This window comes from Scedosporium apiospermum (assembly GCF_000732125.1).
Source record: "Scedosporium apiospermum strain IHEM 14462 chromosome Unknown SEQ_SAPIO_0091, whole genome shotgun sequence".
Classification (NCBI taxonomy): domain Eukaryota; kingdom Fungi; phylum Ascomycota; class Sordariomycetes; order Microascales; family Microascaceae; genus Scedosporium; species Scedosporium apiospermum.
This window is the reverse complement of record NW_015971792.1, coordinates 38,068-62,136: the sequence shown is the minus strand read 5'-3', so window position 1 is coordinate 62,136 and position 24,069 is coordinate 38,068. Positions and strand designations below refer to the sequence as shown.

General features: G+C 50.7%; 5 protein-coding genes and 2 pseudogenes across 5 annotated transcripts; 3 read left to right on the top strand and 4 right to left on the bottom strand.

Annotated features, from left to right (window-relative positions):
• Positions 1 to 289: 289 nt before the first annotated feature.
• On the top strand, positions 290 to 1,668 carry SAPIO_CDS4230 (uncharacterized protein; the record flags this gene model as incomplete). The annotated part of the gene is made up of 6 exons (XM_016786829.1): positions 290 to 356; positions 417 to 546; positions 603 to 859; positions 934 to 1,028; positions 1,092 to 1,469; positions 1,531 to 1,668. 6 exons carry the CDS (start codon positions 290 to 292, stop codon positions 1,666 to 1,668), a joined length of 1,065 nt encoding a protein of 354 aa, XP_016643431.1.
• Positions 1,669 to 6,544: 4,876 nt separating this feature from the next.
• SAPIO_CDS4229 lies at positions 6,545 to 7,183 on the bottom strand (annotated as a pseudogene; the record flags this gene model as incomplete).
• Positions 7,184 to 10,678: 3,495 nt separating this feature from the next.
• Positions 10,679 to 15,120, top strand: SAPIO_CDS4228 (uncharacterized protein; the record flags this gene model as incomplete). The annotated part of the gene is made up of 6 exons (XM_016786828.1): positions 10,679 to 11,103; positions 11,156 to 11,244; positions 11,312 to 11,482; positions 11,534 to 11,558; positions 11,626 to 12,195; positions 12,279 to 15,120. 6 exons carry the CDS (start codon positions 10,679 to 10,681, stop codon positions 15,118 to 15,120), a joined length of 4,122 nt encoding a protein of 1,373 aa, XP_016643430.1.
• A 1,331-nt stretch (positions 15,121 to 16,451) lies between these two features.
• SAPIO_CDS4227 (uncharacterized protein) lies at positions 16,452 to 18,427 on the bottom strand (the record flags this gene model as incomplete). Its single annotated transcript, XM_016786827.1, has 3 exons — positions 16,452 to 16,483; positions 16,687 to 17,496; positions 17,878 to 18,427. The coding sequence occupies 3 exons, from the start codon at positions 18,425 to 18,427 to the stop codon at positions 16,452 to 16,454; spliced, it is 1,392 nt and encodes a 463-aa protein (XP_016643429.1).
• Positions 18,428 to 19,056: 629 nt separating this feature from the next.
• Positions 19,057 to 20,205, bottom strand: SAPIO_CDS4226 (Alcohol dehydrogenase 1; the record flags this gene model as incomplete). The annotated part of the gene is made up of 2 exons (XM_016786826.1): positions 19,057 to 20,060; positions 20,145 to 20,205. The coding sequence occupies 2 exons, from the start codon at positions 20,203 to 20,205 to the stop codon at positions 19,057 to 19,059; spliced, it is 1,065 nt and encodes a 354-aa protein (XP_016643428.1).
• A 1,242-nt stretch (positions 20,206 to 21,447) lies between these two features.
• SAPIO_CDS4225 (putative L-lactate dehydrogenase) lies at positions 21,448 to 22,512 on the bottom strand (the record flags this gene model as incomplete). The annotated part of the gene is made up of 2 exons (XM_016786825.1): positions 21,448 to 22,404; positions 22,459 to 22,512. 2 exons carry the CDS (start codon positions 22,510 to 22,512, stop codon positions 21,448 to 21,450), a joined length of 1,011 nt encoding a protein of 336 aa, XP_016643427.1.
• A 474-nt stretch (positions 22,513 to 22,986) lies between these two features.
• Positions 22,987 to 23,985, top strand: SAPIO_CDS4224 (annotated as a pseudogene; the record flags this gene model as incomplete).
• Positions 23,986 to 24,069: the final 84 nt, after the last annotated feature.

Below are 24,069 nucleotides of genomic sequence, written 5' to 3'. Positions count from 1 at the left end.
TCATTGTCCACCGTCTTGGACTCTTGGCTCGTCGATGACCGAATCTTGACAAAACCATCGTCGGCTTGATTGACGGACGTCAAAGCGCAACTCAATGCACACACGCTAACCCGTTATGCAAGTTCATGCAGCTTCTCCGGATTGTACGAGTCGTACACATGCCTCGACCTCGGCTCACAAAAGGGACCGATCTGCCGTCGCAGGTCTTTCGAATCTCGTCGTTTAGATTCTCCTCTCACTGCGTTCCCGATCGTGAAATCAAACGCATTTTAAAGGAATCATCTCAATCATGGCGCAAAAGCCATCTCTCGCTACCAGCGATTGGCTTAACCTGGCCAAAACCTTGGCGATCACAAGTATGGCCGCCATTTAGCAGGACAAGTTTGTTGTGTATGCTCTGCTAACAACTACAATAGCTGCGACTTTGGTCCTATCCTCAGTCACTGCTCCATTTCGAGGCACAAGCGGCGCCTCGACTTACAAGAGACATGTCATCTACACTGTTATGAAGGCCTTTACTCGAAACGCGAGCGTTCGAGGAACCCAGTAGGTTACAGGCTTCGCTTTAACTTGGTTGACCCCCTAACCACTGACGTCAATAGAGCGTTATCTCCCACCACCGTAGAGGCGTATCAAAAATTTGTCAAGAGCAAGTCCCTGACTCCAGATGTTGTGGATCTGTCAGAAGGCGCCAAGGGATGCTGGCTTGGTGACAAGGGTAAAGGCACGGTTCTTCTTTGGTTCCACGGCGGTGGCTACGCTTTAATGGCGAATGCAGGTCATTTCCAGCTGGGCTGGGACTTGATCCAGAGCGCACGGGAAAAGGGCCGGGACCTGAGCTGCTTTTATCTTCAATATGGTAGGGTTTTAGTTTTATAGTTTTTTTCCTTTCCTGGAGTTCCCGAGGTTTCACTTGCTGATGTGGCCTACTAGACGTGGCTCCGGGTGCGACGTATCCGACGCAACTCAAGCAGGCAGTTGCCGCCATAAACCATCTCATAGAAGTTGAAAGTGTTCCGTTATCTCGGGTAATACTACATTCCCACCGACTAGTATTCGAGGGGCGAGCAGTTTCTAACGGTGACCCGCAGATTATACTTGGGGGCGACTCTGCTGGCGGTAATCTTTCCCTGGCTGTCTTGTCGCACATCTCACATCCACACCCCGAGGCCTCTCCCGTGCACAACAAAGACCGCTTTAAGGGCGTTGTCCTAGTCTCACCATGGGTGACATTCGACCAAACTGCCTCGTCCATGAAGTCAAACGCAGGAAAAGACCTTCTCGACCTTGTTACTCTCCGGAAATGGTCCGATAATTTCATGGCCGGCACTGATCTGGATTTCTACAACACCCCTTTGACCGCTGGGGAAGACTGGTGGGAAGGTATTGCCGCGTCTGAAATTGCTGTGATAGCCGGCGGTGACGAAATATTCGTTGATGATATCCGCTGCTTCGTCGAAAAGCTCAAGGTACAAAGAATATCTTTATTCTCTTATAATGTGTTTCCATTTTGTGCTAATGAACTATTAGAAACATCAAGAGGGTAAATTTACGTACGTTGAGATCAAAGGAGAAGCGCATGATGCTCCGATTCTTGACTACATGTTTAAACTCTCTCATGGCGAGCAGAAGCGGGCTATTGATACATGGATACTCGAACGTGTCTAGTTACCGTTCGTCGGGCCACAGGTGCAGCATGCATCACGACCTTCCGTGTGAAACCTTCCAATCAACTGTCATACTAAAAGCCATGGTCCATCGAAGAACAGATAAATGATATCGCAGCCTAGAGCTCTGAGTAAATAGAAAACTGTATGAACCTAAAACTATGCCGTCAATCCATGTGAGTTTTGCTGACCGGTATAGAAATCCCTCCATCTTCCAAATCCATGGTCTTTGATTTTCTCGTATTCTTTTTTGAGGATAGCAGGGATCGAAAGGGAGGGGTGACTTCGTTTTTGTGTGTGTGGTGAGTTGGACTTGTATTCTTGGTCCCCCTTTCAATTTTCTTTGGGTTGCCATTCGCTTCCTTTGCGGATTTCCTCGTCCGATTTGAGGGGGTTGTTGCCTTGGACCCAGGGGACGGAGGCGGTCCAGTGTAGGGAGAAGTGTTCTCCTTGTTGTACGTAGTTCCGCTGATCGGTGTGGGAGAAGGACCCAAGATACTTTCGATCTCGGCATTAATTCCAGGCTTAGGGCTCCTCGAAGAAGATGTGAAGTCTCCCTCTCCCTGCCATGGCTTGCCTTCCTCTTCATTATGGCTAACGTGGTCTCGCAACTCGAGCTCATGGTTGTTGGCTACCTCTGCGGTACTTTCCGAAGATAGCACAATCGCCGCATCTTGATGATCTTGGCGGAGACTCTCATGTATAGCCTCTTCCCTCGGCACAACATCACGCGACTGGCGTTTCTTCTTCCGCCGCTGGTTGCGTGATGTGGAGCGAGTTTCCGGGTGTCGCGAGTCTCGATAACGACCATCTTCGGCTTATCGATATTCATGCCAGGGAACCACTGACCACGCAATATTTCCGTCTTCGATAATTGGTTGCATTAATCTTCTCCCAAGAGATTTGCATTTTCATTCTCAGCTGGATCTCATCCTGATTTTATTCGCCAATGTAAGTGCCATCTCCCTCGAGTCAGGTTTTCTTACCATGTACTGCCATAGTTGGACGCCTCATTACCGGATTCGTATTCTAGCGTGCTGTCTCGCGTCTCGGGTTTCGAGATTAGTAGATGGGTATGGGTTATCATCGGACGAACCATATACAGCTTTCGGCCCGAAATCTTCGCTTTAACGCAGCCTATAAGTAAACAGGCGGAATGCTCGCCCAACATCTTCTCCTGACTGTTCGTCGTCCACCCTAGATGCTGAGGGAACCGTCGGCGGCTTTGCAGCAAAACACTGATGGGGACGAGGCGCTGCGAGTCCTCCTCTTGCGGGGTTTCTTTCACCTCCTTGATCTGCGACGCAGCGTCTGTATTTTCTTCTGTGCTACAGGTCGCCTCCTCTGGACCTTCCTCGTAGTATTTTCGCGGAGAATCTGCCGTCTGGTCTACTGGATCACCTCCAGCCATTCGAGCTCGGCTTCCGCCCGCTGTACTCAGACCTTGTTAAACTTCTCCGTTTTACCTCCACTGCCTACTCAACTTTCTTTCCAGAATCCACAGCCTCGTTTTTGGGTGTCTCTACGTTCGGTGGTCTTTTGTGCGTTGGCTACATGTACCACCTTTGAATTTCAGTCCATGTTTAATATTTATTACGCCAATAGATGCAGGTTCCGTTTTTGATAAATGTAATATTGTAATGCACACGCCTCGGCATAAAAATTCATAATAGTTCTGAATCTTCAAATGTCATCCCTGACGCAGGGGCTGAGAGTCCAGATTGAGCCTAGGAAAGTGGCACAAGGGTCGCACCCAGTCCAGCCCGGAGACTGGTTTATACACTTCGCCTGCAAGGGCCTGTGCTCATCGCCTGCAGTAGCGTGGAGGAGCTCCCCAATAAGAAGTACATGCAATATGCAATCGGAAGACCGGTCTTCCTCGTAACGCTATTACCCCCAGCAGTTTGATATTTCCCGTGGGAAGGAATGGTCAAGGTGGAAGAGGATAACCGATCGTTTAACCTCGGAACTTAAAGCTACGAAGCACAGCCCCCCCTATTTTTGACATAATGCAATTATGGCATTTGAGGCTTAAAAAAAGAGGTGGAACACGGGCCTTCCATCGCAACCTCTAACCCTCCATCTGCCATCTGCCACATCACCCCAAAAAGCGGCGACGGTACGACAGCCGTCACTATTCAACAATACCCTTGAAGTTCTTTGAAGCCTAGTGTTAGAGTACGGGGCGAGGAGCACAGCCGCCAGGAGGGGAGGGCCTGGCTTAGTACATAACCTCTTCATCTCAAATGGGCGATGTCAATATCGACGCCTATAATAACTGGGGCTCTGCTGTCTCGCACGGCTGCTAGTGAGACAAAGAAGGTACTCTATATAGTGCGTCTTCCTTTCATTTATATATAAATTCTAATCTTCACAAAATGTCAGAAAAATACGGTTGGCACCAACATGCTTAGCGGCTTCGATGTACTTCAATTATCTGACACGATGATCGCGCTATCACCTAATTCCGTTGGCAAACCTCAACCCTTCTCCTTTTCTTCTGTTATTTTTAGATTTTTTCCACATCCGAATAACAGCATAATACATATCCACGTTTAGGAAGCATACCCCATTTGTACATGGCTGTGTTAGCCTGGGTCCTGAATCCTGACTGTGGATTCAAGCCGCCATCACGTTGCTAGAATTTATAGATTCCTACCGCAATAGAAAATTGCTTTTTCCTTGCGTAGCACCCAGTGGCACTGCCTGTGATAGCGACTTTAGTCTCTGGGATTCCTGCCATTGACTCCCGTCTCCTCTGTTGGTAGGAGCCGCAGTGACCCTGGGCGAGGCCGGTGACAATACGACAGGGACTAAAGAGAACGGGTCATGGGATGTTGGAATAAAAGTAGCAATAGTTTTGACTCCATCCTCGTTTCCGTTCCCATATCAGCGCAGTTTCCTAGAATTCACCTCCTGCTATCTAAGTTACTTCGAAGGCCTGATATTTCGATGCCAACATTCCATCCACCGCATTGTTTAACTTAGTATCACTTGAAAACGGCCAATTCTGATCACGGGTCCACGATACTTCTAAAGTTGTTAGCAACGTACCCTTTAAGTCCAGGACAATGAGCAGAACTGCCATGAATGTGGGGTCTGGGATCCAGGCCATCCACGACGGAAGCGGTGATATCAATGTCCACCAGAACAACCCCACACCACTAGAGGAAAGGGAGAGGAGTACAATCCCTGGGATTGTGGGGCCTGGGATGCACCTCATCCACAGCGGGGAGGGTGGTATCACAGCCATCCAGAATCCAGGTGCGGTCCATATCAACAACTACATTGTCATCCAGAATCACGGTGAGCTCTTTTCCCGTTTTCGACGGGCGGTGGGACAAACAAGTGCTAAGTGACTGTTGTATAGGTTTTGCATCGTCTCTGTTGAAGAGACTTGTTAATTCCGGTCCGTCTCAATGGTTGCAAGAGCTATGCAGTGCGTTTTCTTCTTTCCATCGCCCTTCGTTGTAATTAGGTTTCACTATTAACTAATTTTGGAAAATCCAACGCAGGCATCGATGTACTCCAATGGCCCCGGGTCCTTAGGCGTGTTCTGCCTCCGTGGAATGCTGAAGATTGGAAGCCGTGGCTCGGCCGGATCTGTTCAGCCCCGTGTACCACACGGGCCGATCCCTGAGGCAATGAAACATGCAGAAACTGGTGAAATCTTCGGTCTGTGGAGAGTGGAGACAGCTGTACCTCAGTATGACAGACGAAGAAGAACGATTGAGCCAGTACCAGTGATCGGAACCATCTGTTGAGCTGTGCTAGCAGCTGTAGTTGAAGCTGGAACATCATGCAGCATTTTGGGAAATTGCGCTTCAACGGAATAGAACTGGATAGAGGGCTTGGATCCAGAGGAGTGTCTTGGCTTTTTCACTGGGGCGGCCAATAGAGTGTACAGTCGTGTTGTGTTTGATGGATAGGTAATATCAAAGATCCACCTATGACCAACTTAACCCTTTCGCAGGGGCCATTTGAGCCAATATTTGAACACCACCGCACAGCGACCGCAACAGCCAGGGTGGGTGGTGATCTGAAGAGCTTGGAGGAGGAATACTGCCCATATAAACTATTACGGGTTTTTACATTCTGCAATAACCTAGTTTATCTTTCAAGACTCCTTAGTAGCCAATCCAGGTACAAACTACACCTTTACCCATAATCTACACTCGCCATACCAATACCATGGAGACTGTTTGGCAGCGTCGCTTACTCCATATTCTCCCCGAGATCTCCTCACGGCCCCATTCATTCCCTTCCTCCCTGCCAAATCCTATATTACTTTTCCTTCAGCTCTCGTCGCTCTCATAAATCTCGTATCTAATGCTTTGATTGGTCTCCCCAAAATCTGCAGGCACTAGGTCCTCTTACTTGCTTATTCTTTTTGTATCTTCAGGCCAGTGCCGTGAACTGCCACTAGCAGCGTTATTAGACAGCATATTCGCACGACAGTCTCCAGCCAACACTCGATAAGAATATTCTGGTTAGGATGTCCATATAATAGGTAGATTGGTTATCTCTTTCTAATTCCAATGGTACTGATTTTCTGCAGTCTAACCATCTAAATGCTATCACCTAAGAAGTTCTCTAGTACAACAACTTTTATTTATACGTCGGGCGAGATGTACCTAGCCTCTGTACATGTATGCCATCGCTCTATACAGAGGCTTCGACGATCACCGCAAGTGATCGGATCAGAAGTGATTGGAGTAGAGACTTCGATCTATTTCGCTCCTCCCTTCCAAATTTCGAACAAAATCCGGGGTGCCGACTTCCCCGACATAAGCCACATTGTCGCAGCACTGATAATCCTCGCCTCGATGTCCGCTTTCGTCCACCAGCACTTCCCCAGTTGCCTTCCCGGACCGTTATTAAGGGTGTCCCCTGTCTGACTCTGTTGGAGAATGAATGTGATGGATGGTACCCCCGGGTACGCTGATGCCGCTGCCGGTCGTCATATTTATATTCCCTTGTCCGTTATGAATAGGCTGGACTCCACTACCACTGTTGATAAAGGTTCCCCCAGATGATTCCTCGATAAACAAAGACCGCTGAACAACCCCAACTTCTCCGAGCGCATCCCTGATTTTTTCGATGCGCTCATTGTCAAGCGGCAACCCCCTGGCTATGCTTAATACGTTGCTGAGCAAATCGTCCATGATGTCCTCGACTGGCTTTCGGCTGGAAGTAAGGGAAACTGCTCTGCGGTAACGCTCGCTGAGAGCGTTGCCGTCCTCGCGCAAAGTCTCGTTGTATATTTGGCGGAGATCTGTGGCCTGGGACGTCGCGCCATCAGCCCAGCCCCTAGCACTGATGCAGAAGCCTTCGTCGCAGTGGGTTTTGAATCTGCCTGCCATTGACTGAAGGCAGTCATAGACTGGGTGAAGCCATTTTTTCACAACGAGAAATGCTTCGGGTAGGTCGCTGCTGTCGTGGATGCGACGAGCGGCGATGATGACCTTGTCGACACTGGAGGTGGCCTTGTTAACAGCGGCCTCGGTGGCACTCATCGTGTCAGTAAACCCCGGCCTTGGCATTGTAACACTAGGGAATGTGGTATGCGTAACAAATCCGTAACGCAGTTTTGTGACCGGAGTGGGACTCAACGGGACCAGGGGCAATGAGGAAACAGCGATCATACAGACATCCGAGGAGCGTTGAGGAGAGGAGGCAAAGAGAGATAAACCAGGTCAACCACGGCTCTATGGACGTATATGTATGTATGCCGAGCCCCTCTCATCTCTGGCAATCATGGCCCAACCTGCCGTCATTTTGATGCGTGGGTACAAAAGAAAATTGCACTTTTTGCTTTGCGCTTCCAGCCTTGCACTTCTAGCTCTGCACTTTTGGCTCACAGCCTGGCCGGCATTGCATTGATTCGTTCTCCTTTTTGCCCAACCATTTTCCTTGACATAGCAATACAAGAATGCCTGGCAGCGATAAAAGACGTCCTAGTTTGCTGGCGTTGGGGACTGTGGCGACATTCTCTTCGTAAATAACTGAGAGACATTGTCTAGAATCAGCTGTGGAACCGGACACTACGTAAGCACATCTCAAAGCCCTACTCCCTAAAGGATATTTCTCGACATATAATCCCTCGACGGGGAGAGCACGTTTCCCTGGACACTATTTTCCCTGCACTTTTCGAGAACGCGGCCAATCGTGAGAGCCAGCAGCACACCGCTCCCAGCAGCCCGCCGGCCCAAACGTGGCATCCTCAGACGCGATGTCTGGCGTCGAGACGTTGGGCATCATTTCGGCCATAATCACAATTATCGAAGCCTGCTGCACAATTTACGAAAGCGCAAAAAATTCCTCTGGGCTCCCCCCCTCGTTTCGGGACTCTGCGAAGCGATTGCCACTCGTCAAACAGACTTTATCGACGGTTAGGGGAGGGCTCTCCGGGGAAATGTCCCTAGAATCGGAAAAAGCAATTATACTGATCCTCGAGAGTTGCGAAACTAAAGCGGCGGAGCTCAAGACTATCTTTCGGGCCGCAACTCCAGACGGTTCGTCGTCACCCACTCGCCTTCGAAGGTATTATAGAGCTTTGAAGGCTACTCCAAAGTCCGACAAGGTAAAGGCGCTGATGGACGGGATTTTCATGGATTTACAGCTCTTGGCGGCGAACCGCTGTGTTGATGGTGTGACGAGAGCGCAAGTAAACGGGTTGCTCGAGAACTCAACATTTACCGGCGGATCGGGCGGATCGGCCAGGGCTGCCGAAGGCGGACCGAGACCTCAAACATTTTACAATACAGGATCGGGAACCCAGATTGTGCGTTCAGGAACTGGTGATCTTCACGTCACCACTGGAACGGGCCAGCATTTCATCGGTGACATTGGGACACTTAACTTGAACGTCCCGTTTCGCTGAGCGTTTTTTGGAAAGCCGCGCGTGCTATTTCATGTATTTCTCTTCTATTTCATTCCAACACGAGCAGCGCCTATCCTAAAATTCACAGCCAGCCCAACTCGTCTGGAGATAATATTAGGCTGTCCGCTAATGGAACATTTATCTCTCAAATCCCATCATATTAGGTCCCCCTCACTGGATCTCCCCTGCGGCGTCCCTTACCTTGGAATTGCGCCGCAGGTATGTGTGGCGTTCGCCCGTCTCTGCTCTGAATATCGGTGCCGACCCCCACTTTCCGATGCGTGCGCCACGGAAGCAGTGGGGTAAGGTGAAGTACCGCCTGCCCCTTGACGCACCTTTTATCCGGGTGGGGGGGCTGTCCTCTTTCCAATTATTGTTGGCGCCTAGACGTAGCAGAGCCTGCAATCACCGCTTCGTCCAGGTTTCTGGAGGCGAGCATAAGCGTAGTCGAACCGTCGTGGGCCTTGGCATCGAGAACAGACATGGAAATCCATCTCTCTCGTATCCTCCACATGATGCCGGAGCGCCGGCCCCTGCGCCAAAGAGATGGAGGCACGCATATCGCTGCGGCTTTGCCACATTTTGCTTCCTGTGCAGCCGCTGGATCACGAACGAGCGGGAGTGTCAGAGTCACTGCCAGAGCCACATCGATATCCGGCAAGAGCCGTTTCGCTGTAATCCGATCGTCTTTCGCAATGCCACCGCCTGTGCAGGATACTGCCCCGTCCACCTGGGCCGGACGGACCTTCCCCCAGACGAACGGATGCAGCAGTACTAGGACCCGAGTGCCTGGCGACGACATATCTCCGAATGCGTCGCGGCCCGTATCCAGGCACAACCCGACTTGGCCAACCTTCCATGCCCGCATTCCCAACTACCTATGAGAGATCCACAGTGTTGAATCAACACTGGCCCCAAAGAAGAAACGCAAATCAAGCTTTGAAGGGAGCCAGGATGACAGAGTTAGATCCCATCACCCTGCTAAGAGGACGCGAACCAAACGTCTAGTAAGACGAACATCAAGCTCTGTCCACACCTCGGGGGACGCAGAAAGCCTTGAGTTCACCGACTTCTCGGCACTCGATCTTGACCCAAGCCCGGCAGAAACTACGTCGATATATAGCAGTTCAACGCCATCCAGCATCAGTAAAGAAGATATCCTTTGGGATCAGCAGGATGACTCCTCGAGCATCTCTCCTGGTCGCGGGGTCTTATTCAACTACTAACAATCATTGACGAACTAAAACTAGACTTTCAACTCCGCCATCTTCTGGATCGAAGAGGCGCTAACGAGGTTATTCATGCCTAGCTCGGAACGATCCAGCTGGGAGAGCTTATGTGGAACTTTAGTCCAGACTAAAAACGCGAAAGACTCTCTCCTATCATCAAGGAACTTCTCAGCCCTCCCACTCACCCCCAACCCGATGCTAAGCTTACTGACATTACATTTAACCTTCCAGAACGAAGGACATACAATTCAGAATACCCGAGAACTATTCTCACTCTACCAAGTGTTACCAAGGATGAGCCTACTCTAAGGATAACTGGGGGTAATTTTATAAGGGTTCTACAAAGCAGTGCTGCTCAATAGGGGCCTATGTATAGGAAGGTTTCAATAGAAGGAGGGAAGGGGAAAGGAATTCAATCAGAAAGGTCTCAGAGTAGATATTTAGATTAGTACCATTACTCTCTAGCTAGCCTATTGTGAGGGACCTGCGAAACAGTGCTACTTGACAGAGGCCTATGTACGGGAAAGTTTCGACAGAAAGGAGGAAGGGTCGGAGCAGGTATTTACGTTGGTGCCGGTGCCGATGCCGGTGTGGCAGTTGGCTTGGGCTCTTGCCGAAGCCATCTACGCGGCGCAGCCCGTTACAATTTTTTAATTTGATAAACCTATCTAATCCAATGATACTATTATTAGGATTTGACCTACCCTCATTGCGACCCAACAGCCTTATTTCTGCCTAATAGATTCTGATTATTTTTTTTTTTTTTATTTTTTTTTATTTTTATTTTTTTTTTAAATACGTCCATACACAAATCATACAATTTTACTGGACCTGCGCGACAAACATTCCTCGCATTATGCCCATCTTACCTTTCCCTAGGGCACCCGCAATTCGTCACGATGGATCCCGTCTCGGCTGTGGGCCTTGTCGCCGCTATCATTCAGCTGATTGAGACGACGGCCAAGGTCATCAGCTATGTGAATGACATCAAGGATGCCCCCACCGAGCGGGCCCAGTTTGCTCGGCACGCTTCGAGCCTTCTGGCAATGTTGACTGATCTGAGATATCGGGTAGAGGAAGCCAAGTCTGCGCCGGATCCATGGTTCGTGGCTCTCCGCGGCCTGGGAGCAGAGGGTGGGGCGCTGGATCAGTTACAACACCAAATGGAACGTTTGGCAGTGAAACTTGAGCCGTCTACAGGGCGACTTAAGAAGGTGGGAAAGGCCTTGATTTGGGCGCTTGATAAGAAAGAGATCGAGGAGGTACTTGCACAGATTGAGCGGGTCAAGACGCTCATCACGCTTGCTCTGCAGAATGATCAGTTGTAAGGCCCTAATTTCCATAGACATTCTTCGGAGAGCTGATGTTGTCTTTAGCAAGCTTGCTCTGGAGATGAAACGAGATCTGATTGATGTCAAAGAGGACATACGGGGAGCTATTGGTGAAGCTACCGCGGAACGACAAGGTCCCTACTACCATCTTTGAAGTGGATACTCATAGAACTCAAGCTGACCACGAATGCTGCCGTTTAGATGAAGAATTTCAAGAGGTCACTCGCTGGCTCTCCAGCCTTGACTTTGCAGCTAAACAGATTGACTTTCTCAATCGGCGGCAAGCTGGCACGGGAGAGTGGCTTCTCTCTGATCCTCGATTTCAGCATTGGATAGAGGGGAAGGAGAGGACTCTGTGGTGCCCGGGGCTGCGTAAGATCGGTCACATCCAATCCTTTATCCCAAGTCGCTAACAAGATGTAGCGGGCGCTGGCAAGACGACCCTGGCGTATGGGAAACCCCGCTCCATTACAGAAGGCTCGGCGGTTCGGGAGTTTGCTAATCGCAGTCTACAGATCCATGGTTATTGACTGGCTTGAGACTCGGCATCAGGGTACTACTCCTGCAGCTGTGATCTATCTGTACTGCAGTTACAAAGAAAAGGAGGTGCAAACGCCGCAGAACATGATAGGAAGCTTATTAAAGCAGATGGTCCAACAAGAGGCTGCTCTTCCTGACGATGTACGCAGCCTTTACAGCAAGCATCGTCAGAAAAAGACGAATCCCAAGCTAGATGAGCTCACCCGCCTACTCATACAAGAAGCCAAGACTCGATCACTCGTCTTCGTCGTCGTAGATGCCCTCGACGAGTGCCCCGAACGCGGTAATACAAGGGGTAGACTCCTCGCTGAGATCCAAAAGTTACCCCAGAACGCACGTATCCTTATTACCTCTAGGTATTCTCCAAAAATCGAGAAGAGCTTTGAGAAAGTACCCCATATTGACATCCGTGCGACGGATGAGGACGTCAAGATATATATCAAAGCTCGCATCGAAAACGGGAGGTCGCTGGCGAAGCATGTCCGTTCAAATCCGACTCTATTGGAGGAAATTACCGCGACCGTCGTCGAGAGTAGTCAAGGAATGTGCGCTTTGATCCACGTGTCCGCTTCTCGATATTCTGCGTGTTTTCATATTGGCTCACGCTGACTTTTGGCTCTTGGATAAGGTTTCTGCTTGCCCAGTTGCACATGGACAGCCTAGCGAAAAAGCTCACTCGCCGCGAGGTCCGCACGGCATTGGGCAGTCTGCCCAAAGAACTTGACGAAACCTATGATCAGGCCATGCAGCGGATCCAGAGCCAAGACGAAGGCCAAGCTGCCTTAGCGCACAAAGTGTTGTATTGGATTTCGTGTTCGCTCCGGCCGCTCACGGTGGCAGAACTGCGGCACGCCCTAGCCGTAGAGCCTGGCGACGACGATCTCGACGAAGATGGCCTCTACGAAACGGAACTCATGGTCTCGGTATGTGCCGGCCTAGTGACCATCAACGAGGAGAGCAACCATATCCGCCTAGTGCACTACACAACTCAAAGTTACTTTGAGCGCACTCGAATAGCCTGGTTTCCCGAAGCGCTTTCAGTCATCGCTAAGACCTGCCTGAGGTATTTGTCATTCAGCCCATTTGCTGAGAAATACTGCTCAAATACAGAGGAACTCACGGTCCGCCTTGACAAATATCCGTTTTTGGGGTATGCTGCCAGTTACTGGGGAGATCACGTACGCGACGGAATGGACGACGATGTCTCTGAGCTTGCCTTGGACTATCTGAGCAATAACATCAGCATCCTAAGTACCAACCAGGCAGTCGGTGAGGCGAAATCTAGACTCAAATGGTATAGCACTCGGGGTGGCGTTCCAAATTTAAGTCGACTTCATGCCGTCGCATCGTTCGGTCTTGTCGATATCGCACGGAATATACTGGCAAACGGGGCCAGCGTAAATGCGAGGGCGGAATGGGGTACAACCCCCCTTCACTTGGCGGCAGCGGCAGGCCACATTCAAATGGTCCGCTTGCTGTTGCAGGCAGGAGCCAGGATTGCACCCGAGGCGATTGACCGACACACGCCGTTGCACATGGCCGCCCAAGAAGGGCATGAATCTGTCGTGCAAGCACTCATCGATGCAGGAGGAGACTGTAATGACCGTAGAAATACACTGGGGAAGTCGCCGCTCCATCTCGCAGCAGAGCATGGTCACATCGACGTAGCGCGAATTTTGATTGAGAGGGGAGCAGACGTTGGCCAGAAAGACGCCGTGGCACGGAGAATAAAGCAACATAGCGACAGAGAGTCTTCCCGCGAACCAGATGACGATGAGGTTAGCGACGACGAAGTGGAGTACGGTGGGACCCCGTTGAACCGAGCTGCCGAGCAGGGCCACCGCTCTTTAGTCCTCCTGCTCCTGGATAGTGGCGCCGACATATCGGCAACCAACGAAGACGGCGCGACAGCGCTTCATGAGGCAACCCGGGCTGGCCATGTTGAGCTCGTGGAGCTCTTGATCGCGAGAGGCATCGACATCTCCACCAAGAATGAAGATGGCCAAACTGCGTTGCACTGCGCAGCAGGTGGAGGGCAAGCAGAAATAGCCCAAATACTGTTGGAAAACAATGCGGATGTATTAGCTGAGGACTGGAGAGGGAAAACAGCTGTCCATGAAGCTGCTGCGTCGGGGCATGAAGGCGTGCTCAAGATGTTGCTCGAGAGTGTAGGTAGGGGAAACGAGACGGAGCGATGGCTCGCAACTGCGCATCTCCGCGGCGCGATCGACCGAGCAGACGAAGAGGAAGTCAAATGTCTGCTGGAAAGGGGGGCAAATCCCAATATCGACTCCAATCGGGGAGTCCCTCTTTTATACCTCGCCGTCGTACGCGAGAATGCCGACGTGCTGCAGCTGCTCTTGGCCAATGGAGCTAGCGTCAATGTGAAAGAGAGTTTCGGTAGAACTCCTCTGCATTGGGCAGCTTATAGAGGCTACGATGCTGGCCTTCGGCTCCTGCTTGAGCATGATTGCGATATACAAGCGACCGATCATGACGGCGCAACGCCATTGCATATGGCAGCGGGATATGGAAATGCTTCAGTAGTGAAGGAATTGCTAGACAATGGAGCACGACCGGATGCGAAAGACAGCTACAGCAGAACAGCATTGTCGTGGGTATTCAATCCATCCAGTTCTGGGCAATATGGGCTCATGGTCGGGGATGACGACGACGATGACGATGGCGATGACGACGATGACGATGATGACGATGACGACCCGATGGGACAACAGAGAAAAGACGAGGAACGAGAAAAGAAACGGCGAGAGGAAGAGAAACAGCGAGCGGAAGAACGCCTTGCTGTGCTTGATCTTCTCATCGAAAATGGGGCAGATCTAAAAGCACCGCTGCCGCACTGGCGTACCTATCTGCTCTTGGCTTCCCAATGCGGCCAAGGGATAGCCGGATTGGCTTTGATACGACGACTTCTCGAGAACGGGGCAGATGCGTCAGCACAGACCGACGACGGTAAGAGTGCACTATGTTATGCCGCATATTATCGTCAGCCGGAAGTGGTCCGACTTCTCCTGGATCATGGTGCAAATGTCAATCAGGTAAATAAGAAGACCAGTTACATGGAAGGTATTACGGCACTCCACGTAGCAGCGCGGTGCGGATCGGAGGAAATAGCCCGCCTGCTCATCGACGCCGGGGCGGACATGAAAGCCGCCGACGAAGATGGGTTCACAGCATTACATGAGGCAGTCACAAGTGGCAGTGATGCTATGGTTGACCTACTTCTTGCCCACGGTGTTGACATAAACGCCCACTATGGCGAGAAGAAGAAAACCGTGCTTCACCAAGCAGTCATTGAAGAGAATATCGCGATGGTACAGCATCTACTTCAAAAGGGTGCTCCTATCGCCGCGACGGATGCCGATGGTATGACAGCGCTCGACTGGGCTGAACGCACGCGTCATGAAGCAATGATATTCTTCCTACGTCGCCATATCTCATCTGCTGTCTAAAGCCGGAACTTTGCGGTTTGGCTGGGGCTACCAGTCCGGTTGCTCGCAGTTTCTTCATAAGAGGTATGAAGTTGGATCATACACTATACGGGGATCGACGCCTTGAAGCAAGAGAAATCGAATGAGCTTGATATGTGTGCGAGCCAATGCAAGCTTGTGTGGAGCAGTTAGTACCACAATATTGGCACATGGTCTCGAGAAAGCCCATTCTGGCAACACACATTCAGAAGCGACTCTCGATCGACAGGGGTGGCATCGTTCGGCGACCCAAGCCCATTGGAGAACGGTGTCTGCAAGCCTTTGAGGCCGCCATTCCATGCCATGTTGGAAATATCCATCCCCAGTATACTGGGTCCTAACCGCCGTCAGTGAAGCAGCCGGAGCATTCCGCGTCGCGGGGGGGGGATGCATGAGCCCCGTGAGCAAACGATGAAGCATTCTGACCCGAGAGCAGTAGTGCGGCGAGGCAAAGACGAACGGGAATAGTACTTCGCCTGTAAATATTCACCATACCACCTGTGAGGTTCATCGTGCTTGATGGGCAAATAGGTTTTCAGCGAACGGTCTCTGTACTGAAAGAAATCGTGGTCCTATGGTGTGTGCCCAAATCTGGGCCCGCGGGAAATATCCCAGGAAGGATTCTGTCCATTTTGGTAAATGGCAATTTTAGCCGGGGTGGCGAGAAAGGAGGCTCGGAGGCTATGTACACGCACATACTAGGCTCACCGCAGCTCAGGGTAAAGCCGCAGCTTAGGACTGCGGCCAACAACGGAAATCGTGAACGTCCGGATTCGTCTCAGATAATTACCTGATATGCCCTCCCGGGCCGGAATGGAGACGGCGGATATTACATATAGGGTTACGGTCGGGCAGTTGACATCTCTGCTCATCGACAAAGGGTATCTTGGCTAGCAGGAATGGGAGAATGCTCGGTCTCGGTACTTTGACGAAGTGAAGACCACCACAGGTGCGTGTGGGACTCAATTCTATATAAGCAATCATGAGTATCAACAGGTAAGCTGCGTCCCAAATCCGTGTTGGGAAAATCCACCGCTGATATCTGTACTTCCAGATGCGGGACGTCTATAACTCGGGCGGGAAGTGCGACGTGTATGCCATTTTCTGTGTTTTTGGAATTGGCGGAGAGACGGTCGGCGTGTGGTCGGCGTGTGTGACTATCTCGATCTAGAATAGGCGAAGATTGATGGAGAGCTTTTGTTTACAGAAGGGCAGGGGTCTGTTACTCTTGGCCTCGGGGCATCGGTTTCTTCTGGCTGGGGATGGCAAGGTTCTCTTTACCAGGGTAGAACAGCTTGATATTACCTCTATTTCTATGAGGAGGCACGAGTCTCCACGAGCGTAGCTACGCGATTTTGATAAAAAATTGGTATTAGAGATATTGTGTGAGCGTTTAATGGATTTCTATATCTTGGGAGGGCAACGAAGTCAGAGCAATCGCCAAATCAGTAATAACGCTTAAACCGGCCACACAACATTCCCTCCTCAACATGAACCAAGAGCCACTAGACTCAAGGCATAGTGGTCCCGAAAAGCCGTGCAAAATACAGATTTTGTGCCCCATTTGTGTATCAGGGGGGCCGAGACCGATTCTTCTCTGCTCTGTTTCGAAGAGAATACGACGGCGCATCCTCCTCGTTGCTGCCTCACAGAAGTCGACGATATCCTTCTGGACGTCACTTTCTTTCCACCGAATGCCCGTCCGAATCATGGCCTCGAATTCCTGAAACAGGACTACCGCGGCACCGTGGAAGAAGTTTCGGGCAAGCAGCACACCTGTGGGATTATGAGAGCTTTCTTCTCCATCTCGTAGCCAGAACTTCCATAGATACCACCCAGCCTTGTTTAAGAATGACATGCGAGACTCGGCATTGCCCGGCTTAGGCCACTCCATGTTCAGAGAGAGTGCTCGGAACAATCCCTGAAATTTTGGGATGCGGTTCGACGACTCTTCTCCGAGCAGGTATCCCAGAATGGAGGCCTTGTGAGCTTTCATATCCGTTAGCCATTCTGGCGGATATGTCTTTGCAATCGTGTCATATATTACTCCCTTTGCCACCAGCGTGTGGTGATCATCTGAGAAACGCACAAACTGTCCGATATCGGCCCCGTCATTGAGATTGTCACCGGATTTCACGAAGTCAAAGTTCAATCTTTCCAGACTATCCCCGCACGTCCAATCCGGTACCCACGAGGGTAGAGAGAGTTTCGTGATGTTTGTTGGGCAAGAACTGACACCAGAAGCAATCGCTACCAGCCTGAGAGACTGGTCGTCGAGTAGAAGCCTCTCAGCCACTTCGCAGTACACTTCGCAGTACACTTCTTCTGTGCTCTTTTTGTAGTCTAGGGAGGCGATGGCTGTAACTCGGCTCGTATGTGGTCCCCCGAGGGCGAGAAAGCCATATATCTTATCTCGTGGGTTTGGGCACTTTAGATGACGACATGACTCGAGGACAGCCAAGAATGGCGCACGAGGTCGATCCCAGTCCAAGTAAGATAGTATTCGAAAATTGCGATGTCGAATCATCTGTTGTAAATGCCGATGTCGAAGGGAGTCGAGTTTCAGAAACTGTGACGAGAATTCCGTTCTCGAATAGAGTGAATCGCACACCATGTCCCAAGCGAAACATGCGTTTTCGAAATCGTCAAACGCAAGCCTTTCACTTCCACACATGATGAGAACTTCCCTCGCGCAAGCCACTTCTTGCACAACCCATACTCTTTCCCAATATGATCGACTTAAAAGATTGCTAACAGCTTCAATGGCAGAAGCCTTGAATGCCAGTGGCAAGTCTTCCGCGATTGAAAAGGCTGCATCTTTGTCCGCTTTGCCCTTCAGCTCGTACCACTCACTCCACTTCTTAATCGTACTTATTGCGATCTTGCTATCGTTGGAAGAGTCGCCGAGCCATACCACAACTTCTTCCGCATCCCCATACATCGAATCCATGAGCTGAACCTGAGAAGCACGCTCGTCCAGATCATCCTGGTTGATACACAAGGCATCGACCCAGAGCTCAATATCGGTTGACTTGTCGCGGAGGTGGCGCAGAGCGCTGTCTAGATTGGGGCCTACTACCAATACCCCGTTCAAAGTGATTTGACAAGCCGGCGTTGGGCTCCCCCAGCAGTATGAAAGAGCTCTGTAAACCGGATAGGTATCGTCCAGGACGCTGGCCTTGTACACGAGACAGTTAATGTAATCATCCAGTCGAGTTGCAGGCGAAAGTCTGAGGAAGCGAACGTCGAGATTTTCCTCGTCAAGCGGTTCGTAAATTCCGGCGACCATCTTGTTAAACCGGGAGTTTCCTGATAGCTTTCCGGCTTTATTTCGGTTGCTCATAAGGCGTCGAGTATGTATCAGTGTCTTAGTAGAGATGGCTCGCATGCCTCAACATCGACGGTTCAGAAATAAGGCTATGAGGTAAATGATGCCCAACTTGATGCCACACTGAATGCTGAATGCTATCACGTGGGATCGAGGGTCAAGGCGACCATGAGATTAACCTGAACCCCAACTCAATGCCATTCCCAGCCGTCCTTTTCCAGAGTTTCGACAGATTGAGAGTCTCTTTGTAGAGTATACACGCTAGCATTGCATAACCTCCCGCATACATTCCCAATGTTAACCCTATGAGTTGAAATAGCCGAATAAAATTAGAGTATATTCTTATAACCAAATCGCAGTCATCCCCTTCCTCCCACCCGCTCGCAATCGTCAGTTGATTTCCTTTGGTGTCAGTAGCTCCCAACCGTGCTGTTCAAACAGTTCGAAAGTCTTGGCGAGGCCCGGTATTGGTTTCCGCGATCTTCCTCGGAGGTGATGATCATCGTTCTATTTTCTCCTAAGCATCTCTATAAACAAGACCGCCCGAAACACCTATTTCATAAAGCTCATTCCTCATCGCTCCCTCGGATCTAACGGCTAACGTCGACGACGTAGCGACCGACAATGGTCATGTCCTCCATCATGTTATAAACCTTTTGGAGTTCGCTGAGACCAATGACTTTGTAAGGCGCTTTAATCAAGCCGCGGGCGAAAAAGTCAATGGCCTCATCGGTGTCTTGGCGGTTCCCAACGTAACTACCCTTGATCCTGATCATGTGGACGACTGTGCTGAATACAGGGGCCTTGATGAAAGCATTGGCAGGCATACCAATACAGACAATCGTACCATGAGGGCGAACGTAGCTGGCAGCCTGCTGGAAAGGACCCTCAGAGACAGCGAAAAGTATGACAGCGTGGGGACCCAAACCATCAAAGCTAGCAGCCTTGATGTCCTTGACGAGGTCTTTGGAGGTCTGGAAGTCAACGAAAGTTTCAGCGCCAAGGGCCTTGCACGCTTCTCCCTTCTCCTTGCCACCATCGACGGCAATAATGCGAAGGCCCATAGCTTTCGCATACTGGAGAGCCATATTGCCAAGGCCCCCTCCAGCACCTACAATAGCGACTGTCTGACCTGGGCGAGCCTCGGACTCTTTGAGGCCCTTATATGCAGTAAGCCCTGCGCAGAGTATAGGGGCGATTGACTCGAGGGAGAGGTGTTTGGGGATGCGAGCGATGTGAGCGGCTTTGGCGATGGCGTACTGCTGAAACGTGCCATCTACCGTATAGCCAGATAGGAGACCCTTGGCACAGAGTGGCTCTTCACCTTGCCTGCAGTAGGAACAGCTGAGACATGAGCCGTTAAGCCACTTAATGCCGGCATGATCCCCGATTTGGATATCATTGCCGACGAGTTGGCCTTTGGCAACCACTATACCGGCGCCTTCGTGGCCGCCGACGAGGGGGAGTTTCGTTTCGAGAGGCCAGTCGCCCATCATTGCGTGAAGATCTGTGTGGCAAACGCCAGAGTACTTGACGTTGATGAGCACCTCATCAGGGCCGGGGGCTTGGACGGGGATCCGCTTGTATACGATAGCTGCATGCGATTTCGGAATTAGCGACCTGGCGTTGAAACCGACGAAGACCGCAAACACTAAATAACCAGAAAGTTAAAGCTTACGACCGCCGGTCTTATCAATAACTTGTGCGAGTTGATCGGAGGGGATCTTCGGAGCAGACATTGTGGAATCTCTTGTGCGGGTAGGATGCAAAGTGACTGGTGCGTGATTGTGAGAAGTTGAAAGGCCCTGGTAAGAGTCTTCGCAGAGAAATCTACCCTCTTTATAGTAAGAGCCTTTTTTTGAGATCGGTTCCTCTATCTAGATCTCTCGGGGCTAACTGATGTTTGATTCGGGCCCTGAAAAAGTTAAAACCTTCTTCACACATATGCCATGTTAAACCCATCGCCCCGCCCCACTGACTCTAGCGATTCCCCACGATTACCTCAAGTCACAACATGACATTGATAAGGAGACACGCACGATCTGATACTCGGAGATCCGCTGCGGGCGCTTCTGGGGCGATGCGGTAGGTGTTTTCTTTTTTCTTTTCGGACCGTCGTAAAGCCAGGAAAGCGCTTTTCTTGTCCCTGGGAGGTTCAGCCACCTCGTGCTCTTTCAGCGGTGAAATCATAGGCAAACCTTAATTGAGATTAACTCGGCTTTTAAATATCCCCTGTCGGAACCGAAATCCCCGCAAAAAGCTATTCCGGACGTGTCATCGTGGGCTGAGACAGGCGTACGCCGTCGATTACAATCATGGATCTTCAGCGTCATGGTTGACCCTGCCAAATCAAGGTCTTCAGTCTCCGGCGAGAGAGCGCAATCCTCCAAAGCATTTGTAATGAATTCTCCGCCCTTTCTCCCGGTCCCTCCATCAGATTCTCAGGTGAGGTCCGATACGATGGTGGGTCTCGCATCAAACTTCTAGAAAGTTTGGAGGCATAAGGAAGCGGAAATGACGTATGTAGCGCGGAGCTCTCGGGCCTTATCTGCCAATGTCATTAGAGTCCTTACCCTAAACTAGCGTGTGCACAGCCACTACCTCGATCGTCGGACTAAAGATCTTGTTCTCTGAGATATGTTTCGGATATTTCGGGGCTTAACAACTCAATCTTCACCCGCATCAATTGCTTGCCACAATCGGCTTTCATCGAATCACAGGTCTACCTCCTCTTGCCCGGGGGCGGTCGGGCGGGAACACGGGCATCCGGGATCCTGTTCCGGACGACATGAGCGTTTACGAGTCGGAGAGCCTGCCTTGGTCCCTGGACTTTAATATCACATGCGCTGCATGGGCGTCAAAGTACAACCACAGCTATATACTCGCATCATGGAAGTCTTGGAGACCAGCTGGATACGTTTCTAGAGAAGCCACAGACATTTAATTGTGAAATTGGCGATTATCATACTATTCTAGAGTAATCACAGTCCCAGCCCCTGCGTAAGGTGAGGCTCGACCTGTTTAAGCACCAATTTAAGACTCTCGGCAGACATTCGCAACTCGGACTCCTCTTCCGGGCTCAGCTTAAGCGTAAACGTGTGGAACACACCAAGTCGAGTGACCTTACAGGGCACACTCAAAGCCACTCCCTCGACCCCGGCAAATTTCCCCACCATGGAAACCGGAAGCAGGGTATCTTCATCCCGAAGGATGGTTTCAACAATGCGCGTAAGCGCCGTCGCGACGCCGTAGTTCGTCCACCCCTTCCGCTTGATGATTTCGTAGGCGGCGTTCTTCGTGTTCGTAAAGCACGTCGTCAGGGCCTTTTGGTCGTACTGAATCCCAGCATGTCGACAATAATCTGGCAGGTGCATGCCGGAGATACTGGAGAGTGACCAGACCGGCAACTCCGTGTCTCCGTGTTCGCCGATGATATCAGCGTGGACGCTTTCAGGGTTCACGCCGTAATACCGCCCGATCTCGAATCGAAAGCGAGCAGTGTCAAGGGCCGTCCCGGACCCGATCACACGGTGAGTTGGAAAGCCTGATAACTTCCACGTGACGTAGGTGAGGATATCGACAGGATTTGTAGCGACGAGTAGGATTGTGTCCGGAGCGTAACGCACAATCTCCGGGATAATGGTCTTGAAAATGGCAACATTCGCATGAACTAGATCCATTCGTGACTGGCCTGGCTTCTGGTTGATTCCGGCCGCTATGACTACGACGGATGCACCGGCACAGTCCTGATAGCCTCCTGCCCGAACACGAGTCGCGTGTGAGAAGGGCGAAGCGTGGCTCAAGTCCATCGCCTCTCCTTCAGCCCTGGGCTTGTTGATGTCCACTAGGACAATCTCAGCGGCCAGGCCCCCGAGGAGAAGCCCATATGCCGTTGACGAGCCCACGTTACCCGTCCCTACCACGGCAATCTTCACTGCCTAGTAGTGAGTGGTTAGCACCGAGCATCTTAGCCGGTAAAGGGGATTTAATACCTTGAGAGCCTCATGAATGGCCCCTTTTGGGGCTTTCATAGCAGAAGTTGCCATTGTATCGGTGAAGAAGAGACAGTCGTCAGAAGGTTTGAGTACGTTGTGTTGGAGAATATTTCTTGTCGTCGGAATGACTAGTCTCCGCAAGCTTTAGTTCTTGCCCAGCGATCAGAACTTGGACATCATTGTAGAATATATTTATCTAGGTAACCATCTCATTCCAATATATGATGTCAGTTTTGACTCCTCCTTACCATCTACTAGACAATCGTATGATCATTGAAAAAAACGTTATCATGACGAAAAAGAAAAGCAAAAGCATGCACCCTTTTGTACTCCATCATATCCAGCGGCTTTTCTCGCGTTACCCGCTTTTTGGTATTTTCTCCACATGGGAAGCCCGATCCTCGTGAGCTGATGTTTTATTAAGCTTCGAGGGATAGAGATATAATATTATGAGGGAGGAGAGTTGCTTCTGTTGTTTCGGAGCTTCTCTCACGCACACCGAAGTACTACACACATCCGCTCATCATGAAGATCGCCATTTTTAGCACTCACCACTACGACGAGACCTCGCTCACCAGAGCTAAAGACAAAGCCAGCCTCGATTTTCACCTCGTTTTCCACGATGCCCCTCTCAACGAGCAAACAGCTGTTTTGGCCAAGGATTTCGATGCAGTATGCGTGTTCGTCAACGATGTAGTTGACGCCTCCGTTTTAAGCCAGCTCGAAATGGGTGGGACCAAACTTGTTCTACTACGCTGTGCCGGTTTCAACAATGTCGATAGGCAGGCTGCAGAGCAACTCGGCGTCACCGTCTTGCGCGTCCCGGCGTACTCACCATTTTCTGTCGCCGAGTTCACGGTTGGGTTATTCTTGGCCCTTAACCGTAAGATCTGCCAGGCCTGGCTACGCATTCGGCTGGACAATTTCTCTCTGGATGGCTTGGTTGGCCACGACGTTCATGGCAGAACCGTCGGTGTCCTGGGCACCGGAAGGATTGGCAGCTTAGTAGCGAGGGCCTTCAAGTTAGGCTTTGGCTGCGAGGTCATTGCCAATGATGTTGTGCAAAACAAGGAGCTCGAGGGTTTCGGCGTCAAATACGTGTCGCGTGACGAGCTTTTCGCCAAGTCTGATGTCCTCTGTCTGCATGCCCCCCTAACCCCAGAGACACACCATATCATCAACGAACGTACTCTGGCACTGGTTAAGCCCGGAATGATCCTTGTCAATACAAGCCGCGGTGGCCTTCTGGACACATCGGCTGTCATATCTGCTCTGGAGAATGGCACTCTTGGTGGTTTGGCTATGGACGTTTACGAGGACGAAGCCAGTTTGTTTTTCCGGGACCGGTCGAGCATGGTCATCAAAGATGACAAGTTCCAACGCCTCATTACGTTTCCGAATGTCCTGGTCACTGGTCACCAGGCTTTTTTCACGGAGGAGGCTCTTGGCGCCATAGCCCAGGTCACTCTGCAAAACGCGGTCGACTTCCGGGCTGGAAAACCGAACCAGCAGATGCGTGTTTAAAGTCCGCTATCGTGATATAGTTTAGATACGACTCTATAGAGAGAATACGTGGATGATGAATGGCATTGTTCTTTTCATATTAAA